Source organism: Carica papaya, chromosome 7 (genome assembly GCF_054855325.1).
Source record: "Carica papaya isolate Zhongbai chromosome 7, ASM5485532v1, whole genome shotgun sequence".
In the NCBI taxonomy this organism is placed as follows: Eukaryota; Viridiplantae; Streptophyta; class Magnoliopsida; order Brassicales; family Caricaceae; genus Carica; species Carica papaya.
The window spans coordinates 22,477,884-22,505,227 of NC_142315.1; the positions used below are offsets into that span (position 1 = coordinate 22,477,884).

The window sequence follows — 27,344 nt, forward strand, 5'->3', positions numbered from 1 at the left end:
TCTTGAGACGAGATGAGATAGGATTGGAATGCTGAGTTATCAATTCTAAATAAAGGTATTATATGATTTAAGCTATTACAAAGTATGTTTATATTTTAGACTCATTGAAGTAGCTCTTATTTATAGGACATTTATTATTTCACCGGTTACGAAAAAAGTTGATAGGTGTCAGAGGCTTGCCAGTACCTGGTCTTATGTTTCAGATTAAGCTTCTAGTAAAATTTTATTTACCGCCACGAACCATAGAGATGAGAATGGAATGTTGTCATAGAATTTAGATAACGACATTAATGCTAAATAAATTATAAATATAGTCTAGGAAAGAATAGTTATGCATATTGTTTAACACTTCATTATATAGAGAAGAGAGTTGAATGTAGTAATAGGATTGGTCTAACAAATAAGATAAAGTTCAAAAGCCAAATAGTGAGATATTTTAGTGCATTAACTATGTGTTTTATTGAGCACGTATTTCTTTTATTTGCTTGGCATTACAAAATTTATGTTTTACACTTTCTGTAAAAGAACCAAGGAGAAATTAACTATTTATATTAGTTTTACATGACTTTCTTTTAATTTTCTGTTCCTGTGTATTTGTAATTTAATCTATTTACATTACGGCTGTAAAAGTGAAAATATGTATGTAATAGTTTCTCGTAAAGACTCTTTATTCTTCCTAAACATTTACTTTTTCTTAACTATTATAATCTTTTATTATCTTGGATACTATCCCAATTCCAACTTTATTTTAGTGGATTTTCTTGATTAAAATCACTTGTTTACCTGATTTTTTTAATTATTTTTCAGTCATATAATTGTCACGTAATACATATTTAGGCCGGGCTGAATTACCAAATATTTGTTATACAAAGGTTAATTTATTTTTAAAATAATAATAAATTTCTTTATGATTATACATTACATGTGATTTACCCTTTTCGAAAAAATTAATTGATGGGCTTCTTTAATAAAACTAAATGAGCCCATAAAAAAAAATCCAATCTTTCTCCATTACTACACCAATCAATCTCAGCTGCAAATCCATTTTCTCCCATATATTCAAAACAAACTCAAAATCCAGATACCTATTTGAAGTTGTTAGCGAAGAAACTTTCGCTGGGATCATTAAGCTCTGCCAAATCCAAAGGGAAACCCTGAATTAGTCGAGGTTTTGTGGTTTTCTTGCTTTCGGCCTGTTTGAGTTTGAGAGTGAGATCCCGAATTCACGCTGAATTTTATAAAGGAAATGAAATGTGATTCTTTTTTTAAAAAAAAAAAAAAAAAAGTTAGAAACTAACAACATTTTTAAAAAAAATATTTTGTTTGATTTGATTTATAAAATAATAAATTTGGTTTGGATTTCTATAAAAAAACTGGTCAAAATATTTCTTATTAGTAAAATGATAAATTAGATCATTAAGGGCAAAATAAAACATTAACCATTAGACGTTTGAAGTGGTCTCACTTTCCTTTTTCCTTACCATTTGGATTAAAAATAAATAAATTTTAAGAGAGAATAAAACTAATAATTATTTTATTCCAGTTTTTATTTGAACAAACAACATAATGGATATATCTACAACCATGGATTTGTATTATCACATGTCTGAGAAATAAATTATAAAATAAATTAAAATAAATATAGAATTAAAACATTATTTTTTGTTCAAATTTATATGTAATATTTCAATGGATATTCCCTATAAGTAGAACTCAAATCAAACTCAACCTAATAAAATATAAATGAGAAAGTGGCTAGGCCACTTGGAAAGGAAAGTAAGCAAAAAGTTTTCTCACACTTTTGAGGTTGCCGTTACAAGTAATGACAGAATCAAAAGCTGATAGAGTGCAGCCACTAAATCCTGCACAAGAAACTTGGCCTCAACCAAGTGAAGGTAATTTGTTCCATTACATGTGCCCATAACTAGTGAATTTCTAACCCCAGAAGGAGAGCTTCCCAAATTCTGAAAATCCGGTGCCTAAGAGCAATCTCCATTCTTCAATTTTTGTAATAGATCCAAGTAACCAAAACATTCAGGATCGATGAACCTGCAATTACCAACAAAGAATATCATATTTTTGGGCAATCAATCATCATATCTATTGTCAAAGGCTTCTTTAGCAGTGAACGAGGAGCAAACCTGAATCTAACAAGCAAAAACAGGGAGAATTAGGTAGTAAATGAGGCACATACTTGTCATATATTCTGAGAGTGCATATAAAGTCATCTTATATTTGCTCACATTAGACCAAATTCAGTCTTGAACGAGTCATAATTTATGAAAACAAACGAAAGCCATCAGAGAAATCAGAAGTAGTGCAGTAAGGTAGTTGGTTATGGGCAAGACAGCAAAGGTTTCTTGGAGTGATTAAAGAAAGCATGTAGTTGCAGGTGAAAGATGAAGAAAAGTATACTATGCATAAGAGTTCACAAGTTTGATGAAGATAATGTTTGTGTTCATAAAGAAATTTATCCTTTCAATTCCTGCAAATACTGAAAGAAGATAAAAAGGAAACAGAAGTGGATCGCTCATACCCATGGCGAAACAAGAAATCAATAATGACAAGGGAGCAATTTGGTTTGAAAAACTCTGTCCTCTTTATTACATTTGCAACATGCATAACAGGTACCAACCTGAAGCTCTCCACTTCTCCGTCTGTCAAATATTTTAAACATCAGTAAGGCATTTTAATGAAGTGACTGGTTGTGATGATAATGCAATTCCATGCATTTGAACCTCTAGTGGCACAATATCACTCATGCATAATATAATCAACTCTAAAATAATATGTCCTTAAATAATTTTAACTTAATTTTCATAAGTAAACTTTTCTTTCCATGTTTTGAGCAAAGCAAATTGATAAATTGACTCCATACTGTTTTTTGACAAAGACACTGGTTTTTGATACTTACTGTTTGATAATTCCACTTACTTTTTATCATAGAAGATTCTTTAACTACGTAAAAGGTATGGGGATAAATGAATGGTGCCAACATAAACTTCTCCGATTAATTGGCAGTTCAGGGAAACCAGCATTTGTAGCTTTTTCTTACAGCAAAAAGAAATTTGTGCTTTACTGTGCCAGCTAACCTTGATTTTTAGGAACAAAACTTGCAGGGAGTTTTAAATCATAACAAAATAAAACATCTCGCTTGTATCTTGGCCCATTAATGTCCAGATAGGAAACAGCACCAACTGATATGGCTCTGCCAGGGAAACAATCTCAATGTATCAATACCATCACAGATACAAAAAGTAAATACTCCCACAGACAAGAGTGTCAGGGGGAAGAAGGGAGGGACAGGATAATTATATTAGAAGCTGATGATAACAGAGTGCAACTTTGAAGAACATTCAAGCAAATTGAAAACTTGCCGCTTAGATAAACAAAAAAAATTTAATGATCCAACGGCTGAGGTGAAAAGCTTACTCAACAGCTATGGATCTCGGAATCCCTGCTTCCTCTTCGCATTCCTTTATAAGATTCTCCCCACAAGCCATTCCATGAGGCTGCCATTATTATCAAAATTACACACAGATACCCCAAATTATAAGACAGACTTGTAATACAGTGGTCAAATAATCCTTTTTTTTTTCCCTTAATCATTAATTTATCTTAACCAATGGATCCTCTGAATTTTTATGTTTATGCAGTTATTGCACAGAATTTAAATAAAATTTTTTCGTTTTCTTTCCTTTTTTTTTTAAATGTAATATTCAATATTTAGTTCCATAAGTCATACACAATAAACAACAACTTGTTACAAACCAGTCCTCCTGCAACAAGATGATCGAGCATTCCTGGATATGTAGGCTTCACTTGACTTCTCTTTCCTATCCATAAAAATTTCTGGCCATCTTTTTCAACATAACCATTCATGTGAACTCCATAAGCCTAATCTCAGAAAAACCATTGTGAAAGAGGAAACAAAGACATCTGAATCAGAAGTACTGTCATAGAATAGCCACTTAAATCTTCAAGCTTCAGGAGGGGAACAAAACTGCTTAATCGCTAAGAACTGAACTTATAATCATTCAGTTTTCTTTCTACTAATCATATGACAATTCAAGAATTTTAGAACAAGACTGATAACCATTTAGAAAAATACTGCAAAATGGAACAATATTCTAAGTTCTCAAGTGTTAATTATGTAGCAAAAGATCTGATGGTTGCCATAGCTTGGAGAATTTAAAGAAATTCAGCAATTTTATCCAATAAAAGAAAAAAGTTCTCATATCAACAAAGCATTATTCCGAGAACTATGAACAGGCTAACAATGATAGGAGTATTGCATATAGGATTTCATGAACAATCAACTGGACTGACCCCTTCTTGCAATTGGGTAAGAACCCTTCCCTCCTAATGAAAGATGGACATCAACTGAAATAAAAAAGAACTTAGTTGATGTTAAAAATTACTTAAGAAGTTTGTATATTTGATTAAAAAGATGCACATTAATACATGTAATTGACTTTAGGAAATCATCTTGCACAACTGCTTCATAACTCACAGAGGGTTACTTTTTCTATCATATGTTTATATGCTTACTACAAAGTAAACAAAATCTTTAGGGTGTAAGACTTACCTTAATTCCAAAATAAGGAGCAGCTGCTCGTTCTAATGAAAAGAAGACCGATGCACCAAATGATGAGCTCACAGGGTACAGCTGATTTAAACCAAAGGAATCCAGTCACTCAAGAATAAATTATAGTTCTTACTTTACAAACCAAAGAACTTCTCTCACAAATAAAACAAACTGGAATTAGAATGAACTTTCTTAAGAATTAATAAGGGGCTCTAACATTCTGAAAACTGCAATCAAAATCAAAAGCAAGAATGAGAATCAATGCCTCATTTTTATTGTCAATTAGTACCTCATTCCGTATACCTGGAATCAGTTCTTTCTCACTTAAGCATTTGATCACCTCTCCCACTGCTCTGGTCTTTTCCTCGGGTGTCTTCAACATTGTATGCAAAGTTACATAACAACCAAACTGGTTTCCGTAAGAATTATCTTGAGGAAAGGTAAACACATTACGAAACCCCCTTAAGTGGTCAGCAAAACTGCACATATTTGAATATGAATCGCATTTGATGCAAAATCACAAAGCAATATATTCGTATATGAAAGAAGAAAATTGGAAGTGAATTCATAAACCACAAGCACAGCAGGATGGCAACTAGGAACTTCAGATAAGCAAATTGATAAGTAATTCCATGAAGCACCTAGTATTTCTATCATTCATTAACAATTGACTGTAACAATGCAATTACCTTTTATGGATATAACCAACAGTTTGGCCGTCAACGACGAACCGAATGAACTCCGGTTGTAGTTCCTGAAATTAACACGAGATTCTCAATCACGAGGAATGAATTGCCGCTGCTCTTGGTAGCTAATAGAAGTGCCAAAAAAATGAGAGAAAACTTCCCAACAACAAGAAAGCGAAACAATTTAGGATGTTCTTCTAATTTTCGGCAATCTCCGCAGCAGCCGGAGACAGCCATTAGGAGAAAATACGAAAATATTAAACCAATAAGACAATAGAGCCGAGAAGTTTCCTTGTTTCTTGCACTTTCTCGGCCAATTAATGGCGGTACAAGAAGAGGCTTACTGCTCCGCGATTGCAGAATTTGATCTTGTCAAAGAAGCCTTTGAGATTAGAATAATCATGTGGCGCATATTCGGGTCGAGAGACTGCAATGACATCGTCCCAAGTGAAGCTGCTGCTGCTTGTAGTAATAGCTGCAGCTGATATTGCACGGGGATTGCATAACCTCGTCGAAGAAAAATGAGAAGACGGAAACGAAAATGCGGTTGATAATCTCTTTGGAAACTTATGAGAGACTTTGGAGATGCGGAGACATGAAAGTGAGCAGTGGATCAGTGAGATATTCTGAAGGTTACAGAACATCGCAAGATTCTGCCTGAAGGAGAAAGACAAGGAGGGAGGCTAATCTGCTGCGGAGTCGTTTACGTCGATCAACGGCGTCATTTGTGTTGTCTTTCCAACTTTTTAAGAGGCTTATAACTCTTTCTTTAATATTTAATTTTGCAAATAGCATAAACATTAAACTAAATACTATTTATTTTGAAAATTATTATTGAATTTAATTTTTATTTTATTTTGTATTTAAAATGAAAAATTCAAATTTTTATTTTATTTAATTAATTTTGATACTTATTGTATTTAATTAATTTTAAATATTTATTGTATTCAATATTTTCTATGTCACATTTTTATAAACTAGGTAACGTAATTGATAATAATATACTTGAAATATTAGATTTTTGACTAAAAAAATTGATAAATATAAATATTTAAAAATATAAATATTTTATTTTATATATTACTGATAATATATAAATTAGCACAATTGTATATACTATTTCAACAAAAAAATCATGTTCATTTAAGTAACTGATGTCATTTGTTTTTAATTTTGTATAAAAAAATTAAATACTAAAAAATAAATTATTATTATTTAAATAATACATAGTTTTTTAAAATTATTGTAACAAGTTAAAATGTTTTAAAACTGTTTATTTTTATATAATTAATTTATCTATTTTATTCAATATGAACATTAATTTGAAATTATTTTATTTAATTTTAAAATAATAAAATTTACATAATTAATAATAGATATAAAACTATCAATTATTGAAACAGTAATATCGTCCGTCTTTGTTATAACTAAGGCGTCGCCTACAGCACAGTGTTTTTCAGAAGACATAATTTTGATATTTAAATTGTATAGTTTTCAATTAAAATAAATTTTAGAAATTAATTTTCCAGCTAAGATATTTACTTTTTAAAAGAAATGTTTCCTGAAAAAGGCCAAAAAAAAAACCCAGTTTCCTCGGGTCAGACGTCATTTGGAACAGTCTAAGCTCCAACTCCAAGGTAGTAATATGAGTCTCAACCCTTCAAACGATTTGTCGCTTGAAATTGCACAAAGCAAATCAAATCATTCATCCGATGGAATCAATGCTTTTATTGCGTTCTTCAAGAGCATTTATACCCGAGGAATATATGTACTGAAGAGGGATTTCAAATATGCCAATTCATGCTGATTAATCGCCTCCATTTTGAGCTGCCCCTCCCTCTTCAACAACAGCACATTATATATCTCTTTCCTCCTATCGGATTCCTGTGTTTTTCATCTCCCTTTCGGTCGAACTTAGAGCTTTTCTCGCCGGAGTACGTGCGTTCAGATGATGTCTTGCTCGTCAGAATCTGCTGTTCCTGCTGTCAGGACAGTCGCCATATCGTACTCGGAACTTAAGGTTGGTTTCATGCTCCTGTCTGTTTGGTTCCTGAGAAAACTGAGTGAAAGAGAGGGGAAATTACTTGTTCACGTAAAGGAGAACGAAAAATAGCATAGGAAGTTGGTGTATCTGCCTTTGATTTCTTTTCTTTCTATTGAGCTTTTGCGTTCTCTTTGGTGGTTCATGTTTGTTTGATTGTGTTCTGTGATTTTGAACGTTAACCCGTTTAGTATGCGCATGTTCATATATATATATATACATATGTATGAGGCATGTCTTTTAACTGTTGTTTCTGGTTTGAGCTGATTATTAAATGTGTAAGTTAATTAGTTTTTATCTTTTCATTTTTCGTAAATTAGTTATTAATTAGTTGTTAATTAGTTTACTCTTATCATTAGTTTTGGTGATGTATCTATAAATACCTATGTATTTGATTAGTGAGATAATAACGAAGATAAACATTTTCTTTAACTCGGAAATATGGTAGCAAGCAAGATTTTTTTCTTTTTTGCTCACTCCTCGATAATTTTCCACTAGTTCTCTTTTGTCTTCTTTTATGATTTCCCTTCCCGATATTCTCCACTTGTTCTCTTTCTCTACCCAATAATCTTCCACCCAATAATCTTCCACTCAATCACTTCCTCTGATGTCCTTTCTCAATAATCTGGTTAAAGAATTCAGGTTAAAGAACTATGATTCTTGTTTCTTGAATCTTCTTTCTTCAAAGAAATGGAAATCTTCTCTCTTAGCTTCGAGGAAAATAAACTTTGATCCAACCAGTGCTTTCTTTTTACTTCATTCAGATAGTTCTAGCCTAATGCTAGTGTCTCAGCAACTCACCGGTGATAACTATGCCTTTTGGAGTAGAGTAAGGATGACCGCACTTTTGGTGAAAAATAAGTTAAGGTTCATTGATGGATATATTGCAATGTCTGATGATTATGATCAAAGTCTTCTCAATTCATGGATTCACAATATGGTAATTCTTAGATTTGAAACTCAATATCAAAAGAAATTTGGGCAGGTTTATATTTTATGAGTCTACGTCCGAAATTTAATATCTTTGTGACTGATTCCAATAAAGCAACAGCCCAAGAATTTTTCAACTCAGACAAGATCTTATCAACCACATATGTAATCAAAACTCTATAAGGGTATATTGTGGGAAATGTATGTATGGAGGTATTGGTGGACTCGATAGTTATTTTTAACGGGTGTATGCTTCATCTTTTCTCATGGGATTGAATGATAATTTCTCTAAGATAAGAGGACAAATCCTGCTTGTGGACCCTCTTCCTTTCATTAATGAAGTCTTTTCCCTAGTTTCCCGGCAGGAACGACAACGAGCTATTAACTCTAGCTCTACTTTGAAGTTAGTTGAACCATTTGCAGGAGTGACTTTCATGACTAAAAGTGAAAACTTTAAAAGGCCTGGTGGGAATAAGAATGGAATAAGAATTTGAGAAGAGACAGGTCTTTCTGCATTAATTGTAATATTCATGGCCATACAGTCGAATGCTGTTATAAAGCTCATGGTTATCCTCTGGCTATAGATAGAAATAAAAGAATTCAACTACTGTCAACCAGGTTACGACACAAGTTACAGATAAATCAAATCAAGCTGGAGCTGATAAATTTGTTCAGAACCTCAATACTTTTCAGTCTCAGCAATTGATAACGTTTCTATCCAGTCATATGATGAATTCTGTTAAAGTTTTACGAGTTTCAAGACAATCCTTCTACTTCACACCGTACAGGTATCTGTTTATCTGCTTCCTTATGTTTAGATGCTGTTTTGAGAAGAGATTGGATATTGACTTTGGAGCATCAAAACATATTTGTTTTGGTGTAACTAGATTTAGTTCTTTCAAACCTGTTCAGGATTTTATGATTATATTACCAAATAATACAATTCTTCCAGTAAATTTGTATGGAGATGTCAAAATAAATTCATATTGATCTTCAAAGAAGTACTTTATGTACCATTGTCTAAAGTCAATTTAATATTTGGTGGAGCAATTACAAGTGATTTAGATCTCACCGTTAATTTTTCTTCTGATCATTAAATGATCTAGGAGCCCTGCAACAAAAAGATGATTGGCAGGGCTAATAAGTGGAATAACCTCCATGTTTCACAATATGAAAGGCACTCACCAGATGCACTGGATCCTATCTTTGGTAATAAAGTCACTATTCAAACATGACACAAGAGGTAAGAATATTTATCTTTTCCTATACTTGAATTGTTGGAATTCAAATTACAATTCCTCAATTCTAAGTGTATGGGTAAAGATATTTGTCATGTTTGTCCTCTAGCCAAACAAAAACATTTACCATTTGAATGCCACAAAAGTCATTTGATCTTATACACTATGACATATGGAGACCATTTTCTGTTTCATCATATAATGGATATAAGTACTTTATTATAATTGTTGATGATTGCACACGTTTTACTTTTCTCAAGAATAAGTCTGATGCTACTGCTGCAATTCCACTTTTCTTTAAAATGGTTACAAAACAACTTAATAGTCATATCAAAACTTTGAGATCGGATAATGCACGAGAATTACTCATTACTAATTTTCTTGATGAAAATGAGGTCTTGCATCAATTTTCCTGTGTGCAATCTCTATAACAGAATTCTATAATAGAGAGGAAACATCAACATTTATTGAATTTTGCTAGAGCTCTCTGCTTTTAGTCCAAAATACCTCTGCATTTTTGGAGTAAGTGTATAACTTCTAACATTTCTAATCAATAGAATATCTTCTCGCTTCACAATAAATCTCCTTATGAATTATTTTACAAGAAAAGTTTTGATTACTCGTTTTTCCAAGTATTTGGATGTCTTGCTTTTGCCTCTACATTAACTGCTATAGATGTAAATTTGATCCTCGAGCCACACTTGTTGTGTTTCTTGGTTATTTGGTAGGAGTCAAGAGATACAAGTTGTTTGATCTGCAGAATTGGTAAATATTTCTTTCTTGGAATGTTATGTTTCATGAAAGTCAATTTCTCTTTCATAATTTTAATTCAGAAGTTGAAGTTTTGGATTTATTCCTAAATATTGTTTTGTCATTATCTTTAGTTTTCCCAGAATCTAATATATCATATACTCATCAATTTTTCTCAAACAATGTTTGATCATCCTCAACAGCAACAATCTCATTCTTTACATCACAATGCTATTCCTCGGAGATCGTCAATAACAACTAAACCTCCATTATATATCAAAGACTTTTACTGCAATAATCCTTTACATATTACTTCATCCTCAATAGTTGCACATCCATGAGCCAGATCCCTGTTTGATAGAAAACTGCCTCCATCTTGTGAAACGTTTGTGATGGCTCTCTCTTCTCCTATGAAACCATTTTTTATCATGAAACTCTCAAGCATCAACATTGGAGAGAAGCTATGGTAGCTGAACTGGAGGCTATAGGATAGAATTATACTTAGTTTATTGTTCAACTAACGCTTGGAAAGCATGCCATTGGATGCAGATGGGTGTACAAGATCAAGTACAAATCTGATGGCTCTATAGAGCATTACAAAGCTTGTCTCGTTGCACAACACTACACAACAAGAGAGAGTTGATTTCAACAAGACATTTTTTCTGATTGCTGAGTTAGTAATTGTCAAATTAGTACTAGCATTGGCAATAACCCAACATTGGCATTTAGCCAAACTAAACATTAATAATATGCTTTTTTTGTATAGACACTTACATGAGGAGGTTAACATGAAACTTCCCCTCGGCTATCATAGCAAGAGGGACTATTTAGTTTCTAGTTCACATGTTTGCAAGTTTCATTAGTTGATTTATGGGCTTAAACATGCATCAAGGTAATGATATTCAAAATTTACTGATGTATTGCTTCAATTTGGATTTGATCAATCTAATCTCGGTTGCTCCTTGTTCACCAAAGGTACCGGCTCCTTATTCATTGCTTTACTGGTTTATATTGATGACAAAAAATAATTGTTGGTCCCTCTATTGATGTCATTAATTCCATCAAACAATTTGCGCATGCATAGTTCAAGTTAAAAGATTTAAGGGTTTTGAAATATTTTTTAGGTTTAGAGATTACCAGATCTTCCATCAGTGCACTTTTATCTCAAAGACTCTATTCTTTACAATTATTGGAAGATATTGGATTTTTTTCCTCTAAACCACCATTTAGTCTTATGGATCCTAAATCTCAATTGAATCTTCGTGAGGGTGAAGTATTATCTGATGTTCCTTCTTATTGTAAACTTATTGGCATACTTCTATATCTAGTAGTCTCCAGGCCTGGCATTTCTTTTGCAATACAAAAACTTAAACAATTTGTGTCCCACCATTTCCTCCTCTGCAAGTAGCATACAGATTGCTTCAAGCCAATTTGTCTCCAGCCACACCTTCCTCATCTGCAAGCAGCACACAAATTGCTTCGCTACCTAAAAGCAACACTTGGACAAGGCATTTTCTTTTCTTCATCAAGTTCATTGCAATTAAATGCATTTTGTGATGCTGATTAGGGGTCTTGTGCCTGCTCCAGAAAGTATATCTCTGGGTATTGTATATTTCTTGGAGATTTTATGATCTCCTAGAGAGCCAAAATGCAGGCTACAGTTTGTAGATCTTCTTCAGAAGTTGAGTATTGTGCCTTAGCTTTGACAGTTCTCAAGATTAAATAATTGCTTCACGATTTTCTTGTTGATGTTTCACATCCTGCATTATTTTTTTTTGATAGTCAAGCAACCATATATATAGCTTCTAATCCAGCATCTCACGAACGCACTAAACACATCGAAATTGTTTTTTACCTTGTTCGAAATCAGATTCCCACAATGCACATCAAACTTCTTTCTATCTGGTCTCACCACCAACTTACAGATATCTTCACTTAAGCCTTATCTTCTCATGATAGACTTCCTCTGCTATCCAAAACGACGGTAAAAAATATATTTGCTCCATCTTGAGGGAGAGTATTAAAGGTGTAAATTAATTGGTTGTTATCTTTTCTTCTTTTGTCAATTAGTTAATTAAAATTAGTTGTTAATTAGTGCACCCTTATCATTAGCCTTGGTGATATATCTGATTACTGAGATAATAATGAAGATAAACATTTTCTTAACTCAGTGATACTGATTGAAATAGGACAAGAGCACTGACCTGTCCATAAAGATTGAAGATGGCTTCGGACCCAATGGTCTGGGAATTCTATCAATTACAGGTGTAAGTAACATTTTTTTGTCAGGAGTAACAATTTTTTTTCAGGCAATAGTTTCCTATTCATGCTCTATTTTTCCTTTATATCCATTTCTTGACCTTCTTATGATTATTTTCTAATGTGGGCTATGGTGCTCACAGGTCTGGTTTTTCTCCCCTGTTAAATAATATTTATTTCTATATCAGGATTTTGTACTTAGCATTTTCTTGCTATTCTGTGTTATATATAGTGGTAGTACGTCAAATATGTTCAAGACAGCCTCTGAACCTTCCAATTATGATGTACTGGTTTATATTAGTTGACCTGCTATTCTTGAATCTGATGATGAGAGATTTTCCATTTAATGTGAAATATGTTGATTGGCCCCTTTTTAACAAGTCGGTATCTGTGATCTTGAAAGTAGAAGATAAAAATGTAGAAGACTTGAAACCCCAAGATGTTCATGTTTTTTTGAACACTTTACCCATGCTGTCTACCACATATACTGGAAAGAGGGACCTGGTTGCATAGGCTTCACTTTTGGAGAATCATAAAATCTGATGGTTACAAATTGTCATGAAGAAGCACATTTGGCAGCATGTTGAATTTCATCAAGCCTGTTGGAGACACTTATATAATGCGTGATTGGTTACCTCTTTTTATAGTCAATACAATTGGTTGTGCGTTTAACACTTGTTAATTGCAAGCATCTTATGTTTTTAATGGAAAATTATTCAGATAATTGTATAGCTAGTTACGAAGAGGAAAATAATGAAAATCACTTTTGTTTCTGTAATCCACAAATTTGAGCAGGATTAATGGTATTTACTGAAGTTTATGTTTCTTTTATGCAGTCATTATTGTTCTTTATCCACAAACCAGTGTTCTCTGTATCTTATTTTTCCCTATCAAATATTTCTCTTAAATTTAGAATTTTTTACTTCCTAGTTTATGATAAGTTCAGAGCTGCTTGTTTAAGTTTAACTTCTTATCAATACAGGTTCCAGGATTTTCTTTGTTGCGTCAAAATCTTCTGCAACTTGCACCTAGGTATAAGTTTTAGCATCTGTTCATTCTTTCTGCTTTTGATATAAAGAAACAAAAACAGAGCAAAAGGTTACTGTAAATTCTAATGTTCACAATATAATTGCTTGTTGCAGGCTAGCCAGCTTGCCAGAAGAGGTGAAGAGACAACTGGAAGATCCTCATAGCAGGTAACTACCACATCGTCTTTCTTGCCCAACCTATTTATTACGAGTATATTTTTTTTTATCCCTTCACTCTCAGTTTTACTTGTGAAATGATGACTTAGAAGATGAATCAACAAATTGCCGCCTGTTTCATGTAAGATAGTTTCAGATAAGCCATTTCTTTTCCAGGCACTTACGAGTTTCATCTCTCTCAAGGCATTTTTTAGGCACCTCTAGATTTGTAGTTAACAGGGTCATCATTAATGTAGGCTGCTGGTTCCTCTCTCAGAAGGGAAAAAGGACATGCTATCTGGCGTAAATACCTTGGTCTAAACAAAGTGATTTCTAAGTTGTTCATTCTCATTTATATCAACCTTAACTTATATGTTCCATTAACTATTATTATTTCTGAATATTTTTTTGCATGATAAGTACAGTATTTGGTCTTCATAGTGTGCTGAGTTCAAATGCAAGGGTGTGTTATATTTTTGTGCTTTTTAATCATTGTCCAATAATAGGTACAACTTTGGATGGAGCCATGGGAAAGAGAACCTCGAATCTGGGAAGCCTGGTAAACTATAACTTTCTTGTCATCTTTTTCATTGTTAACATAGTTTAATCCTTTGAGGTGTTTGCTTGAGAGTGTTTAACATGTGTGCAATACAAAACATGATATATATAATTGCCATTGGTCATATATTTTAAGTGCACAAGCTTGGAATGTGTTCATCATTTCTTCAAGTGGAGCATTTATACTTTTATTCTGTTTTTTCTGTGCAGACATGTTGAAAGGCTCTTTTTATGCTAATCCATTATTAGATGTGCCTACAACGGAAGCTTATGAAATCGAAAGGTAAGTTACCAAGAAGGGAGTATCTAAATGCTGGTGGGTATTGCTCATTGTCGAAGCCAATATATGTATTATCCAGTTCATTTGGTTGACAGTTTGGTTTGATTTGATCTCTGTATGTAGAATGATATCTATTTGTTATCTAACCTTTTCTTTTTATTGTTCCTAATTGGCATATTTTCTTTTTCGACCTTTTTTACAGGTATCCATCATATTGTGGATCAAATATATGGCCAGGAGGTGCACTGCCAGAATTTGAAGAAGGTAGATTCACTGATAAAGAAAGATTGTTTTTGGTTGCAAGTTTCTCTTAAGCATATTAACCCTTTCCTGGGAGATTCTTCTTGCATTCACTTTCAAGGAAAATCTGTTGTGTCAAAGTTACATTTTACTGCCTGTATACGTGTATCAAGGGAAAGGTATAGTATACCCTTATTGTGTAGTGTTGATGTGTGTTGAATTTTAGTAATATTTATCTATATTCTGAGGGATAATTTATATGAGTTTTCTTTGTATATATCATGGAGAATATTTGATGTATATTTTAGAGAGTTTTAATTTGTGAAAAACTCTGCTAATCTCTCTAAAAATAGGTTTGGTAATTTATTGGTGATGTACTCTCATATTACATAATGGAATTCTTTTTTACTAGTTTTGTCCGTGGATATAGGTACACTGCCGAACCACGTAAAATTCTTGTTTTCTTTTTTTCTACTTTTACTTTAATGTGATTGTGCATGTTTCAGGGATTAAGTTTCCTCAACATATAGGAATCCAACTCCTTGTAAAAGTCTGATTTCTATACAGATTGATATTTTTAGGGAAATCTCATTATAAAGTAGAATCATAATTGGCTTCCATAACTAGAAGATTTTTGCCTTTTATGGAACCGATTTGTATTTAGTTTTTTACTAAAACTCTCTCTAATTTATATATATATATATATCTATATATTATAAATTAAGTATTATGAATAAAAATTTAATAAACAGAAAATTTAATTACAAGTTTTCATATTGGTATTTAGAAACTCAATTATGGGCTTCTGTTGAAATAAAATTATCATTAGTCTGAAGAATATTTATTGTTCTTCTGGTTTTTTTGCAGTATCCTTGTTTTAATGCTTTATGGACCTTTAAACGATCTATGAATGACTTACCAATGTGTTTGTTTCAAATTGACTTGATTTTAGCTGTTAGTATTTTTTATCCATATATTATTTTCATGAGAAATCTGAAAATATTACTTTAATGTTACAGCTTTCAAAACCCTGGGGAAGCTTATTTTTGATGTTGGATTATTGGTGGCATATCACTGTGATCAATATGGTTGGTACTTTGTTTATGACATCATGGCTCTTGCATAATATCTTGATGAATGAATATTTGTTTTTTATTTATCTAAAAAATATTGTTTTTTATGTAATTTTTGTTGTGAAAAATAGTGTTGGATTAATTTAAGACCACCAAAAAAAAAATCAAGTCAATCTCTTTGGTGGTACCCCCTTGGTACCTTTTAATGCTAATCTTCTTTTATTTCAAAAAAAAGATTACCAAAGAGATGCCACTCACATACGAAAAAGTAAGAATCTTTACAAGCTAAGCAAAGTAGCAAATCATGTTCCCTAGATCCTTAGTAGAACAAAGGTGTGACCTTTGAACATAACATAGAGGGTCTACAACCAAAGATATCAAAGTTTAGCAAAAGAAGAGCAATAAGCCTCTAATGCTTTTATGTTCTTTTCTTTCCTTGTGGAGATTTTATTAAGGATTTGGAAAAGAAATTGTGTTTGTAATCTTTCTAGCTGTGGGAGTTTATCTTAATCTTGCTGAATCTTAGTTGGGTGGTCGGGGGATCCATAGTAGCTAAGTTGTGGGCTTGGAATGTAGTTGGTCTGACCAGAGCCACAAGAAGGTTGTAGGAGGGGTACACCAAAATGTTGTTAAGACCACACGAAAAGGGATGTGGAACAAAATTTGTATAAGTAGGGACAGATTCCAGGCCTGTGTTAAATGAAGCACTGTCAAGGGTGACTGAATCAATTTTTGGCCAGACCCATGGCTGGATGGTGGAGTTCTTATAGATCAGTACCCTCAGATTTTCGCCAATTTAGCACAACAGAAAGATACTTTTGGTCAGTGACTCATTCAAACAAATAAAAAGGGGGAAAAAGAGTGTTAGGTAAATTTGCTGAGAGACCTTAATGATTCAGAGATCAATGAATTTGAGAATCTCTTGAGTATTCTGTCTCTCGCTTCTTTGGATGACCGCAACAATCAATTTTTGCGGAGTCTTACTAATACAGGACCCTTTTCAGTCAGTTCCTTATACAAGCATCTGGCTAAGCAGGAAAAGTCTGGTACCAAGTTTTCTTTAAGACAAATATGGAAGGTGCCTCTCATGGTTGCTTTCGTTGTATTCTTTTATGGGAGGCAGGAAGGGGTTGCATCCTGACCATTGATGAACTGATGAGAAGGGGAATGGCTATGATGAACGGTTGTTACTTGTGTAAAAGTGTTGCGGAGATCTATAATCATGTTCTTCTATGGTGTCTTGTAGTGCACAAGCTATGGTCAATAGTTTATGCCTTATTGGGTGTCAATTGGGTGATGGCGGGTTCGGCCAAAAATGAAATCTGGGCGGCATGCAACAGTATCAGTCAGCGGAGGAAATTTGTGGACCTCATACCACTCAGCATTTTCTGGGTGATATACAAGGAGAAGAATGAAGAGTTTTTGAGGGGGTCGATAATATGGGAGATTTTGATAGAATTAAGAACAGATGGTTTTAAACCCTTAAATTTTTTATTTTGGGTTACTGTCTATATTTTATGGAAGAATTGGGGGACTTTGTTGACATCTTAGTAAATATGTATATAATCTGTAGACACGTTGACATTCCTTTAATGCCTCTTAATATAATTTACATTTTTTATTTTTTTATTTTTAAAAAAGAGCCATAAGAAGGTTGTTACTGCTCTTTCTTTTTGTTGATCCTTTTTCTTGGAAAGAAGGAAACATGGGAACTTTAGAAGGCGTGAAATCCATTTTGCATAGGACTAGGGATTTTTGGCTTCATAATCTCTATCTATTTCTGATTTTTATTACTTGGGGGATCTTATAGATCTTCTAACTGCTAATATATTCCTTCCTAGTAACCCTGTGCAGCTGTGCCTTGTGAATAACATGTTTTCGTTCTTCCAAAAGAAACACCAAAGAAGTTAAGTGAAAGTTGGAGCAGTTTTCCCAATTGGTTTGATGCAAGTTTAATGGGAGTTCTCAGTGACTATTGTGTCATGCACTATGCCCAACCTTACAACTGAAAAGTGGATTTTTTTTTTCCTTCACCTCTTCAACTGAAAAGTGGATTTTTTTTTTCCTTCACCTCTTCAACTGAAAAGTGGATTTTTTATGTTGATATGACTGATAGTCATGCAATTGGGTCTTGAAAGTCCACAACTGCACTTGGTTGCTTAGCCTAAAGCATCGTACATGTGCCCCTTAGTAAATGTTGAACAAATACTGTATTACTGTTTCCCTTTTGCTTTTGGTCCTCCGTTTTGTAATAAATTTCCATGTGTTCTTTAGCTATATAACAATGTTCTTCTGATTTGTACAGTTGTTTTTTGACCCTTGAATTTTTCATGTACACTTGAGCAGTGTCTAAAGGGATGAAAATGCCGGAAAGTGAAGGCCTTGAAAAGATATTGCTACACTCTCGGTGTCATAAAGGCCGTCTGCTTTACTATTTTCCAGTGGAATGCAGGTAGTAAAATTCGCATTCTTATCCTAGCCTTTCTGCCTAAGTAGCTTTACTCTTTGCAGTATTCAGTTCTATTTTCTTCTTTCGCAATTTATTGATAAGCTGTGTGCCTATTTTGAAATATGACATGGAGTGGAATGGTTGAAGGTAATCATTGTGCCTCTGGACAGCAATGATAGGTAGAGTTTCTGGCTTTCAAGCACTGATTACTAACCATTGTCCCTGTGACCGGAATTGATAGATAAAATGTTTGGCTTTTAAATCCCAAGGCAGATAGTGGTAGTGGTGACTGGTTCCAACTGGAATCTTAATCACTCTTAAATTGACAGTTTCTTTTAGGCAAAAGGACGTGTTTGTTGTAGACACTTCAAGTTATTTTTGCTATTTTGCTCTTGGAGGTGATTATTGAAAAAATAGAGGATGATTTTTTCTTGCAGTGATCATAACCAGGTTAGTGGTTCCATTTCATCTTGGTGTGGATGGCACACAGACCATGGTTCACTGACAGGTGATTGGTCCATTTTCTCATTCTGCTTATGGTAATCTCAGAGAAATATGGGAGAGCAATTCTTCTTCCCAGATTTTTTTTCTGCTTACCGTCTTTGCCCATTTTTCATAATTTAATTAAAAACCATGCATGTTTATGAAATTTGAAAGAAAAGAAGCTTTTGCTTTGGTGACATACTGGAGTTTGTTTATAATATATTTAGCAAATTTGGTGAATCAGAATCTAAATGTTCAAACTGCAGCATCTATTTCCTGTGCTCCTGGCCTCCTGAGTGCAGAAATTTGCTACAAATTCTAGATATACCAATGGCTGGTTGAAAGTAATTCTAAGATTGTATTGATCTAGATTGATGCATATTATCATTTCTTTTGCCATCTATATTAAATGATTTCCATGTTTTTGCAATCAAAATAAGAATTTCAAGAACTAACCTAAGTATTCAGTTCACAAAATTACTGCCACAAGTTTTCTGTCTTTCCTAAGTCTAGTGGAAGTAATTGATATCTTATACTTTCTAGTGCTTTGCCAGCGTTCTATATAGTTCTGATGTTATTCTCTCTCGGCGGTTGACTTTTGGAACAGTCTATCTATTCAACTTGTTTACTTTTTCGGCCAGCTGTTATTCCAAGTGACATCTAATGAAAGTTATTTCATTTAGTAGCTTCTGATATGATGTTAAAATATATTTGTTTCTATTGCATAAGCAGGCTGGCAATCTTTTTATTTATGTTTGAAATTTTTCTAGCAAGTTCTTTCCACTTTTTGCATAATTTCCTTAACGTGGTTTGAAGAGTACTGTACATTATTATGCCCTTTATATTTAGTGTGTGATTTCCTATCAAATATTTGCATCTTGTTCTCTATGCCAAGACACATTTGATTGTTTGGATAATCATATAGATAATAAGAAGTTTCTTTTTCCTAAGATATAGCTATATTTTATGGCTTACTCTGATTCATTTAATATGCAGGCCTGACCTGTGCTATGTTTACAAGGGACTCAGCGGAAATACCTTGCCCTGACAGTGCTGCCGGCTTGTACATAAGAACACGTGCCAATCAAATAGTTAAAGTACATCTTCTTGGTCTTGATATTTGAGGAATGCATAAATGCAAGAAATGACATAATTAATGTTGGTTATTTAAAAAAAATATATATTTAAAAAAAAATTGTTGGTAATGTTTCCTTGACATATTGTATTATGTTAGTGGTAGCTTTCCTTTATATTTGTTATCCTTTTGACTTTCATGATATATGTTATTCTTTGAGAATCGGGCTTGTTTCTTGGGATAGATTGATTTTGAACAAATGCTGAGATCTCATTCTTAACATATTGATAGCTCTCGAAAACACAAATCTAGAAAGAATATATATACTTGTAAAGCTTGACAGGATATGAAGCTATGATTTGGAACTGAAATGATTTTATCTATTTAGTGATCTTTGAGGATGAGTTTCCAGATTTTTCCTTGGAAGAGTAGAAAAATAGAATAAAAGTTCTTGTGGGAAGTTCTACTTGTAGACCATGGAAGCACTTGTATGATTAGGTCTCTTGAACATGGAAACCATACATGATTAGAACAGACAAGATCTGCATAGTGAGATTGTGTAGAAAATAGTGCTTCAGCATGGAACACACAGGATGTGGGAAATTAGTGTTCAGTCCCGTGTGTGGTATTGAAGTGCATACCATTCATTTGAATGTTGACTTTACACAATGAGTTCATTCGGTTAAACATCTTCCTCTTTTCCAGATCTGTTGACTGACTGCTCAAATAAATTGGATGTCACAACTAAGGATTCAATTTGCACTGCACACAGTTTATAAATCACTTGAAGGACATAACTTCTTTTGTGTTTGATAGGATTAATGAGGATATTATAGTGCTTCTCATGGTAACATCTGTATTTGCCTCTATGCATTAGGTTGTCTTTGGACATGATGAAATAGCATATCAAATTGGCGAGACCACTGAAATACTGTCAAGAGGTTATCTGTGTGCAACACCTCATTGTGTCCAGGTAACCTTCTTCCTTCTATCTTGTCTTTGTTTCAAAAATTTTGTGCCCAGTTTTTCATCATCATAAGCGGTGTGTTTAACTGTAATTCTCGATTCAGATAGTGTTCACCTGTAATCTGGTCCTAAAATTATTCAATTTTGGTCATTTCAGTCATTTTTCTCTTATGTTTCTATCAGGAGCCTTAGACGTACACGTTGACTGTAGTGTGTTGTCTGTTTGACTGAGATCAGAAGTAGGAATTTAGGGTTTCGATTGAGAGAAGAAGAGGAAGATAAGAAAAAAGCGGACTGAGAAGGAAGATGAGAGAATGAGGAGAAGGATATTCAATGATAATTTAGTGATTTATCGTTAGATAATATTTTTTGATGAATTTTCCGATATGCGTTACTACCACCCCATTACATCCTCCGTTTCTTCCACTAGCTTCTGGTGAGTGGTACAATATCAGACAAGGAATACATAACAGACTAACAGAATTCTAGTTCCAGCTGGCCAAATGGAAATAAACAAGAAATAAGAATGAAAATACTGCTAGCTGAGTCAAATATGCCTAACCTTCCCTCCTGCTAAATCATTTACCGGTTCCATCTGTAGAATTTATTGACAAGTGCAGATAATGGCTAACCTTTTGCTAGGTCACGCTGCACCTCACAAGAATACTTTACAAGAAATAAAAATAAAAATATTGTCTTAATTGAAGCCATTAAAAACGTAAAAAGGAAAAAGGCTTCTATATAAGGTACTTCAATCTGGATTCTTTTTAGATGCAACTAGTATTGGTACTAACCTAACCTAATAAAGGCTAGCCATTATCTAGCAAAAGAGAGGAAGAAACTTATTTGAGTTTTCTAGTTTCCACATCAAACTCTTAAGTGGGAAATATACTCTTTGTAACGACTCGTTTTCTCTATAAAGAAATGAGTGCTAATCTATGCATATAATCTGATAAATCTGCATGACAATATTTTAAATTTTAAAATTCAATCATATATTTCCTGTACGGAGTTACAGATCATGAAACTAACAAAAACTCTTTACATTGCATTGTTATAATATAATTAAATCTATTTTATAAAACAATACTCCCAAAATCGCTAAAGGTTCATCCAGAGTTTTCTTCCGACCTTGAATGTGCTCCTGATCATAACTATACTGGAGGAGGTGTAACTTGAGGTGAGTTTCACGTGCTCAGTAAGAAAATAGGCAATGCTCATAATAAAAACATGTATACACTTATCACACCAAATTTATAAAACAGATTCAGATTTATTTAAAATGAAGACCCAAACATAACAATAATTTCACATATCGCACAGTATTTTATAGTCTGATAAACTACTAACTTTATCTTCACATATCCCAATGACTTCTCATGCATATATGGTTTCTTAACATCACAAATATTTTAAAATCACATTCACATAACTACTAATTTAACAGTAGTACCACTCAGTGATTACTACATACATATATCACATATTAATATCACATCACAGTCATATTCAATTTATCATAGATTCTTCTAATCTTTTCGAAAGATAATATTCACTTATCACTTTCTTTCGTTTTACTTAATAATTTCATTACGTGATGCTTCTTTTTACCAGTATCATATAAGGATTCTTTTTACATGTGGATACTCAAAATATTTCATAACAAAACATCGGCCGTCCTCACCTCTCAACCTAGGTGAGCGCCATAAATATCAGTCGTCCTCACCTCTCAACCTATATAGGCGCCATAAACATTGACCGTCCTCACCCTTCAACCTAGATGAGCGCCATAAATATTGATCATCCCCATATCTCAACTTATATTGGCGCCATAAACATCAGCCGTTCTCACCCCTCAAGCTAGATAAGCGTCGTAAATATTTGTTGTACCTATAGTAGGGTCCACCGTAAATAATTATCAAAAAATAATCATCACATTTAACTCTCAACTCACATACATGCGTATTGTCATGTACATTTATTTGATTACTCTATTATAAATATCAGTCGGTTCCATAACTCAACCTATATGGCGCCATAAAATATCGGTCGTTCTCACCACTCAACCTAGGTGAGCGCCCTTAAATATTTGTCATATCCACAATAGAGTTCATCGTACATAATCATCAAAAAATAATCATCACATTTACCTACCGACTCCCATACATATGCATTGCCATAAAAATTTATTTAAATACTCTGTTTGCACACAGACCTTTCATATAGTTCATACATATATTCATACAATTCATCACCTATATCCATGTATACGCAACAACATACATACATATATATATATATATCAAGCACACGTTCAACATATTAAGCAAACACTATAAATACTAATAATCAACGCCTATACAATATTTTGTATGTGATCATATATCCAAACCACACACCGTATTATTTCCGCTGTGATCTATATATGCATAGTTTAAGTGCATACATGTTCTCATTTTATATTATAAACGTTAAATTATCTATACAATGCTTATATAAGTATATCAGGCATACATACAATTTAGCAATATTCATCCATTCAACATGCACACAAGATAACATTCATAAACATGATGAGTTTATGGGAAACATATTAGACATTTTAAACAATTTGTAAAGTCTGTATATAATTCATTTTAAATAAAGTAAAATTTTATAAAATATGAGATCCTTTAAAATGAGACTAACTCAATCCCTTACTTATAGTCTGGTCGAAAAAAGTGTTAAAATTCTTATTGATTTGGGTTTACGGTCTCCTCTAAATCTTGCCTACCACTCGATTGTTTCCTCGTTTACAACAAAAAATACGTACGTTAAACGACGAGCACTTTTGAAATTAAATATAGCACAAAAGCAGATCGATTTTAACCTTGGACATGTGATTCCGATCGCCGGGGTTATTGTGCACTACCACACGCGCCTAACACACACCACCATGCGCCACCGTCCCCACTCACCACCGCAAACTAACCGGAAGTCTCCACAGAACCGCTCACGCATTCGGATCCGGGATGGATATGGTGAAATTGTGTTGAAAAGCGCCAGGATTCGCAAAATCACGCGACTATCCGCTGCACTCCGGTCATCTTCTCCGGCGGTCAGGTTTCGGTCTTCTCTCTCCGGTCCCCTGATTTTCGGCTTTGCACGGATCTCTAGTGGATCTGGAACGCCGCGCACCACACTTCCCTCGTTCTCCTTCTCCTTCTCCTTCTTCTTCTTCTTCTTCTTCTTCTTCTTCTTCTTCTGCTGCTGCTGCTGTCAGCCGAATCTTCCTCTCTCCTTTGCTTCCCCAGCCCTGTCCCTCTTTCTTCTAGGGCTTCTTTTTTTTTTCTCTTCTGGCCTGGGCCTGGATTTTCTCCTCTCCCTTGGGCCTGGTTATTACACTCTTCTAATAACTTTGAATATTTCCAGTAAATATTGTATATCTTTATCATAATAAGAGCACCATGAATTCAAGTCCTTTGATGTTTAATGCATTAATCATGTCTCGAGTACATAATTCATTTTTCTATTTTGATGATTCTGATCCCGGTATGTAGATAATAAAATATGTAGCACATAAATAAATAAGTAATGATGCCAAATGCTCTTATATGATAAGGGGGTGGTATCATGAACTAAAAGCTCTTTTTATGGCTAATTCTGGGCTACTTTGTTAGCAGAAATGTAAGCTAGAATAATTTCATAAGGATAGGTTTCCAACAAGTGATTTGTGGAATTGAAGGGGCTTTTAGTCTTTGTATGTCAGATGGCTGCTGTTTGGCATTTGGTTTTGCTAATACCTTCTACGTCCATTGACAAAATTCCCTTTGAGGTTTTGGTCGGGTGGCATTAAGGATTTCTTTTCCAACTACATTCCTGGTCAATTTCAAATGAGGATTTGGTTATGTTTTTGATTTGGAGTTGAGATATCAAAATTGTCTTGAAGAGTGCAATTTAGTTACAGCACCCCTCTAGGAAAATGGGGACAACATGGCTGCTTATTTAATCTAAGCCATTCATTCCCATTGGATGTAATTGCCTTTATTTTTCTTTTTGCTCTTCTTTTCTTCTATTGCTACTCTAATAGTACAAGATATCATCTATGTTGATTCACTGATTTTTGTTAGGCACCGAAAGGAGAAGGAGCTCGTGGTATTGAGCGATCGACTTTTGCACTCTTTATGCAACCTGACTGGTACTTGTAAACTTTTCTCATTGATCATTTTGTCCCTGGATAATTTTTCTGATGGTAGAAAATATCAATATTGCTACTGGAGCCATGTTGACAAATATCTTTCTGTTTTTTGAGGATGTTGATAAATATCTGCTCAGTGGGGATCCTGCTTAAATGTCTCCCCCCACCAAAAGAAAAAAGCCAACCAAAAAGGTCATTGCTAACTAAGGCCCTTCTTTTTTTTCGTAGGAATGAGAAGCTTAATTTTCCAAATGATGTGCATATTCATAAAGAGGTATGTGTCTGAAGCGTTACACTGGTTCTCAAAGAAGAAACTCTAATGGCATTCATTTGTAAATCTTAGCTTTTATGATTAGAGTTATTCTGAACATAAAGGCATCAAAAGTAGAAGTGAAATAATACACTATCTCAAATTAAATTAATGTAATTTGGAAATAAATTGCCTTTACTGAAAACAGAAGTGACCCATAAAAATAAACCTCGATATACACAAAAAAGACTACCAAAATGCGACAAAACTATAAAAGCATTACGAAAAATGCATTGAATTTCATAAAATATTTTACAAGGTCATGATTTATTCTGTACATAAACATTGATTGACAATAAGTTACTTGGGAAATTTATAGTCTAAAAGGTTCTGGGGGATTAATGAGTTGGTAATGGTGTGCAAAGTGAATCGGTAATTAGAGGTCACTGCTTGGCTTGTTATTGATTGGATTTTTTTGGTCAAGAAGGAAGAGAAATGGTAAAATTTTGCTAGAACATGGAAATAAGATCATGGCGGGATCTGAATTTAATATTGGTTAGGATTTGTTAGAAATAATTAGTTGGTTTGTTTAATTAGTGGAAGTTAGTTGGAGATTAGTTATATTTTCTGTTACATTGATTATGAGATTGGAGAAAACATTGCTATAAAAGAGAAGGAAATAGAGATTATGAATAGGCATTTTTTGTAAACAAGGAAATCCTTTGAATGGAACCAGCATTCACTTTTGTTCTCAATTTGGGAGCAAGAGTGATACAGATTTTGTTTGGTTTGGCGTAATTATTTTTTTGTTTCAAGGCACTCTGTTTTCCACTTCAAATTGATCAAATTATAGACACCCTTATCTAACATAGTTCAGAGAAGGAAAGTGTTAAGAATTCACCCTCAGCATTCACTTTTCATACTACAGTTATATGTCACTCTTTTTGCCTTGTCATGCCCTCTTATTCTTGCTTTAGGCTTTGGTAGCTAATTCAGCATGTATGCATGCTATGGTCGTCGGCTAATTGAAATTTGATTTGTCTGTTTTCTGTTGCTCTTCAGATGATACTGTCTAATGGTGTTCTGACATTCGGAGAGTACTCTGAGAAGCTACTTGACAAATATTATCACAAGAAAACATAAAAATCATAAGCATCATCATACTCATTGCGGTAAGAAAACAATGAAAAGAGTATGTTGCATTTTCAATGTAATTTAAGTTAGTTTAAATAAGGCTGCAGAGATGTGCCGTAAAGAACATTCCTTTGCATGATGTGGAAATGTCCGTGTGCTTTTTCAAAGATGTGGAGCTGATACCTTTAAATAGTTCTATAAGCACATTGTGTTATAAACATGTGCACAAGTCTAGAAGCTCTTTTCCTTTTAAAATTTATTAGTTTTTGTTGTCAGTGCTTTATGGCTAAGTTTGGAATAAAATAGAAATTTTTTGGATGCATTATTTTTTTAAAAAAAAAATTCATGTATAATTTACTTTTGTTGGATGAAAGTTTATTAGAAAATATTGAGTTAATAAAGAATTTCAAGGGTGACTGAAAAATGTGTTTTACATTTTATTAGTTTTAGATGGAATTTGAAATACGTTGTTTTAATCTCACTTGAAAAATTATTAATTTATTTCTATTTCATTAAATAATTTTTTTATTAAACCAGGTATAAGTTTTTAAATAATAACACAAGCATATTTAAGTTAAATTTTGAGATGAATCTTGTAAATATTCTTGATTTATTCTGAAAAAAAATACTCAATATTTATTTCAACAATCAAATACCAATGTATTGAGCGTGTACAGGCAATGGAAAGCCTTAATTTCTTACACTAACAGCTGTATATGTTAAGAGTGTAAATTTTAGTAAAAATTGAAATTTATTATTTTGTAAGTGTAATATACGTCCCACCCGGTAGTTAGTTCTTTATGTTTAATTTAGTATAATTTAAAATTTATTTTTTATTACTGTGTTTGTAATATTATGGTGATTAAATAATGTTTTATATTAATAAATTATGATATTTTTAATAAAAAATTATTAATGGTTGGATCAAAGTAACTGTAATGGATAAAAAGACGTGAGTAATTCATCCTTGAAAAAAGCCTCAA

At 33.3% G+C, this 27,344-nt stretch overlaps 2 protein-coding genes across 8 annotated transcripts; one reads left to right on the forward strand and one right to left on the reverse strand.

Annotated features, from left to right (window-relative positions):
* Positions 1-1,718: 1,718 nt before the first annotated feature.
* On the reverse strand, positions 1,719-6,027 carry LOC110818640 (nudix hydrolase 20, chloroplastic-like). 3 transcript variants are annotated; one of them, XM_022047584.2, is made up of 9 exons: positions 5,619-6,025; positions 5,278-5,342; positions 4,878-5,067; positions 4,589-4,669; positions 3,772-3,897; positions 3,433-3,512; positions 3,093-3,208; positions 2,537-2,657; positions 1,719-2,049 (listed from the first exon to the last, which is right to left on the reverse strand). In XM_022047584.2, the coding sequence occupies exons 1-9, from the start codon at positions 5,916-5,918 to the stop codon at positions 1,980-1,982; spliced, it is 1,149 nt and encodes a 382-aa protein (XP_021903276.1). In that variant the 5' UTR covers positions 5,919-6,025; the 3' UTR covers positions 1,719-1,979. The 3 variants fall into 3 exon arrangements, with proteins under 3 accessions (XP_021903276.1, XP_021903277.1, XP_088064192.1); XM_022047585.2 differs by lacking the exon at positions 3,093-3,208 and having other exon boundaries at positions 5,619-6,027; XM_088208066.1 differs by lacking the exon at positions 3,772-3,897 and having other exon boundaries at positions 5,619-6,026.
* Positions 6,028-6,847: 820 nt separating this feature from the next.
* Positions 6,848-26,683, forward strand: LOC110818558 (2-oxoglutarate (2OG) and Fe(II)-dependent oxygenase superfamily protein). Of its 5 annotated transcripts, none has more exons than XM_088206900.1 (15): positions 6,848-7,294; positions 12,423-12,500; positions 13,475-13,524; positions 13,635-13,688; positions 14,183-14,235; positions 14,445-14,517; positions 14,717-14,778; positions 15,774-15,842; positions 18,174-18,279; positions 18,714-18,784; positions 19,756-19,856; positions 20,712-20,807; positions 24,910-24,977; positions 25,092-25,169; positions 26,290-26,683. In XM_088206900.1, the coding sequence occupies exons 1-15, from the start codon at positions 7,223-7,225 to the stop codon at positions 26,291-26,293; spliced, it is 1,035 nt and encodes a 344-aa protein (XP_088063026.1). In that variant the 5' UTR covers positions 6,848-7,222; the 3' UTR covers positions 26,294-26,683. The 5 variants fall into 5 exon arrangements, with proteins under 5 accessions (XP_088063026.1, XP_088063027.1, XP_088063029.1 ...); XM_088206903.1 differs by lacking the exon at positions 25,092-25,169 and adding an exon at positions 25,206-25,251 and having other exon boundaries at positions 6,849-7,294; positions 12,405-12,498; XM_022047476.2 differs by lacking the exon at positions 25,092-25,169 and adding an exon at positions 25,206-25,251 and having other exon boundaries at positions 6,849-7,294.
* The last annotated feature ends 661 nt before the right edge of the window (positions 26,684-27,344 follow it).

Excerpts from the sequence above, each read along its gene's own strand:
- LOC110818640 (XM_022047584.2), bottom strand. The coding sequence starts at position 5,918 with ATGTTCTGTAACCTTCAGAATATCTCACTGATCCACTGCTCACTTTCA. Across the intron at positions 3,513-3,771 it reads ATCTTGTTGCAGGAGGACTG|CCTCATGGAATGGCTTGTGG; the intron begins GTTTGTAACAAG and ends TAATAATGGCAG. Across the intron at positions 2,050-2,536 it reads GATTTCTTGTTTCGCCATGG|GTTCATCGATCCTGAATGTT; the intron begins GTATGAGCGATC and ends TGGTAATTGCAG.
- LOC110818558 (XM_022047476.2), top strand. The coding sequence starts at position 7,223 with ATGATGTCTTGCTCGTCAGAATCTGCTGTTCCTGCTGTCAGGACAGTC. Across the intron at positions 14,518-14,716 it reads GAAGCTTATGAAATCGAAAG|GTATCCATCATATTGTGGAT; the intron begins GTAAGTTACCAA and ends CCTTTTTTACAG. Across the intron at positions 15,843-18,173 it reads ATATCACTGTGATCAATATG|TGTCTAAAGGGATGAAAATG; the intron begins GTTGGTACTTTG and ends ACACTTGAGCAG.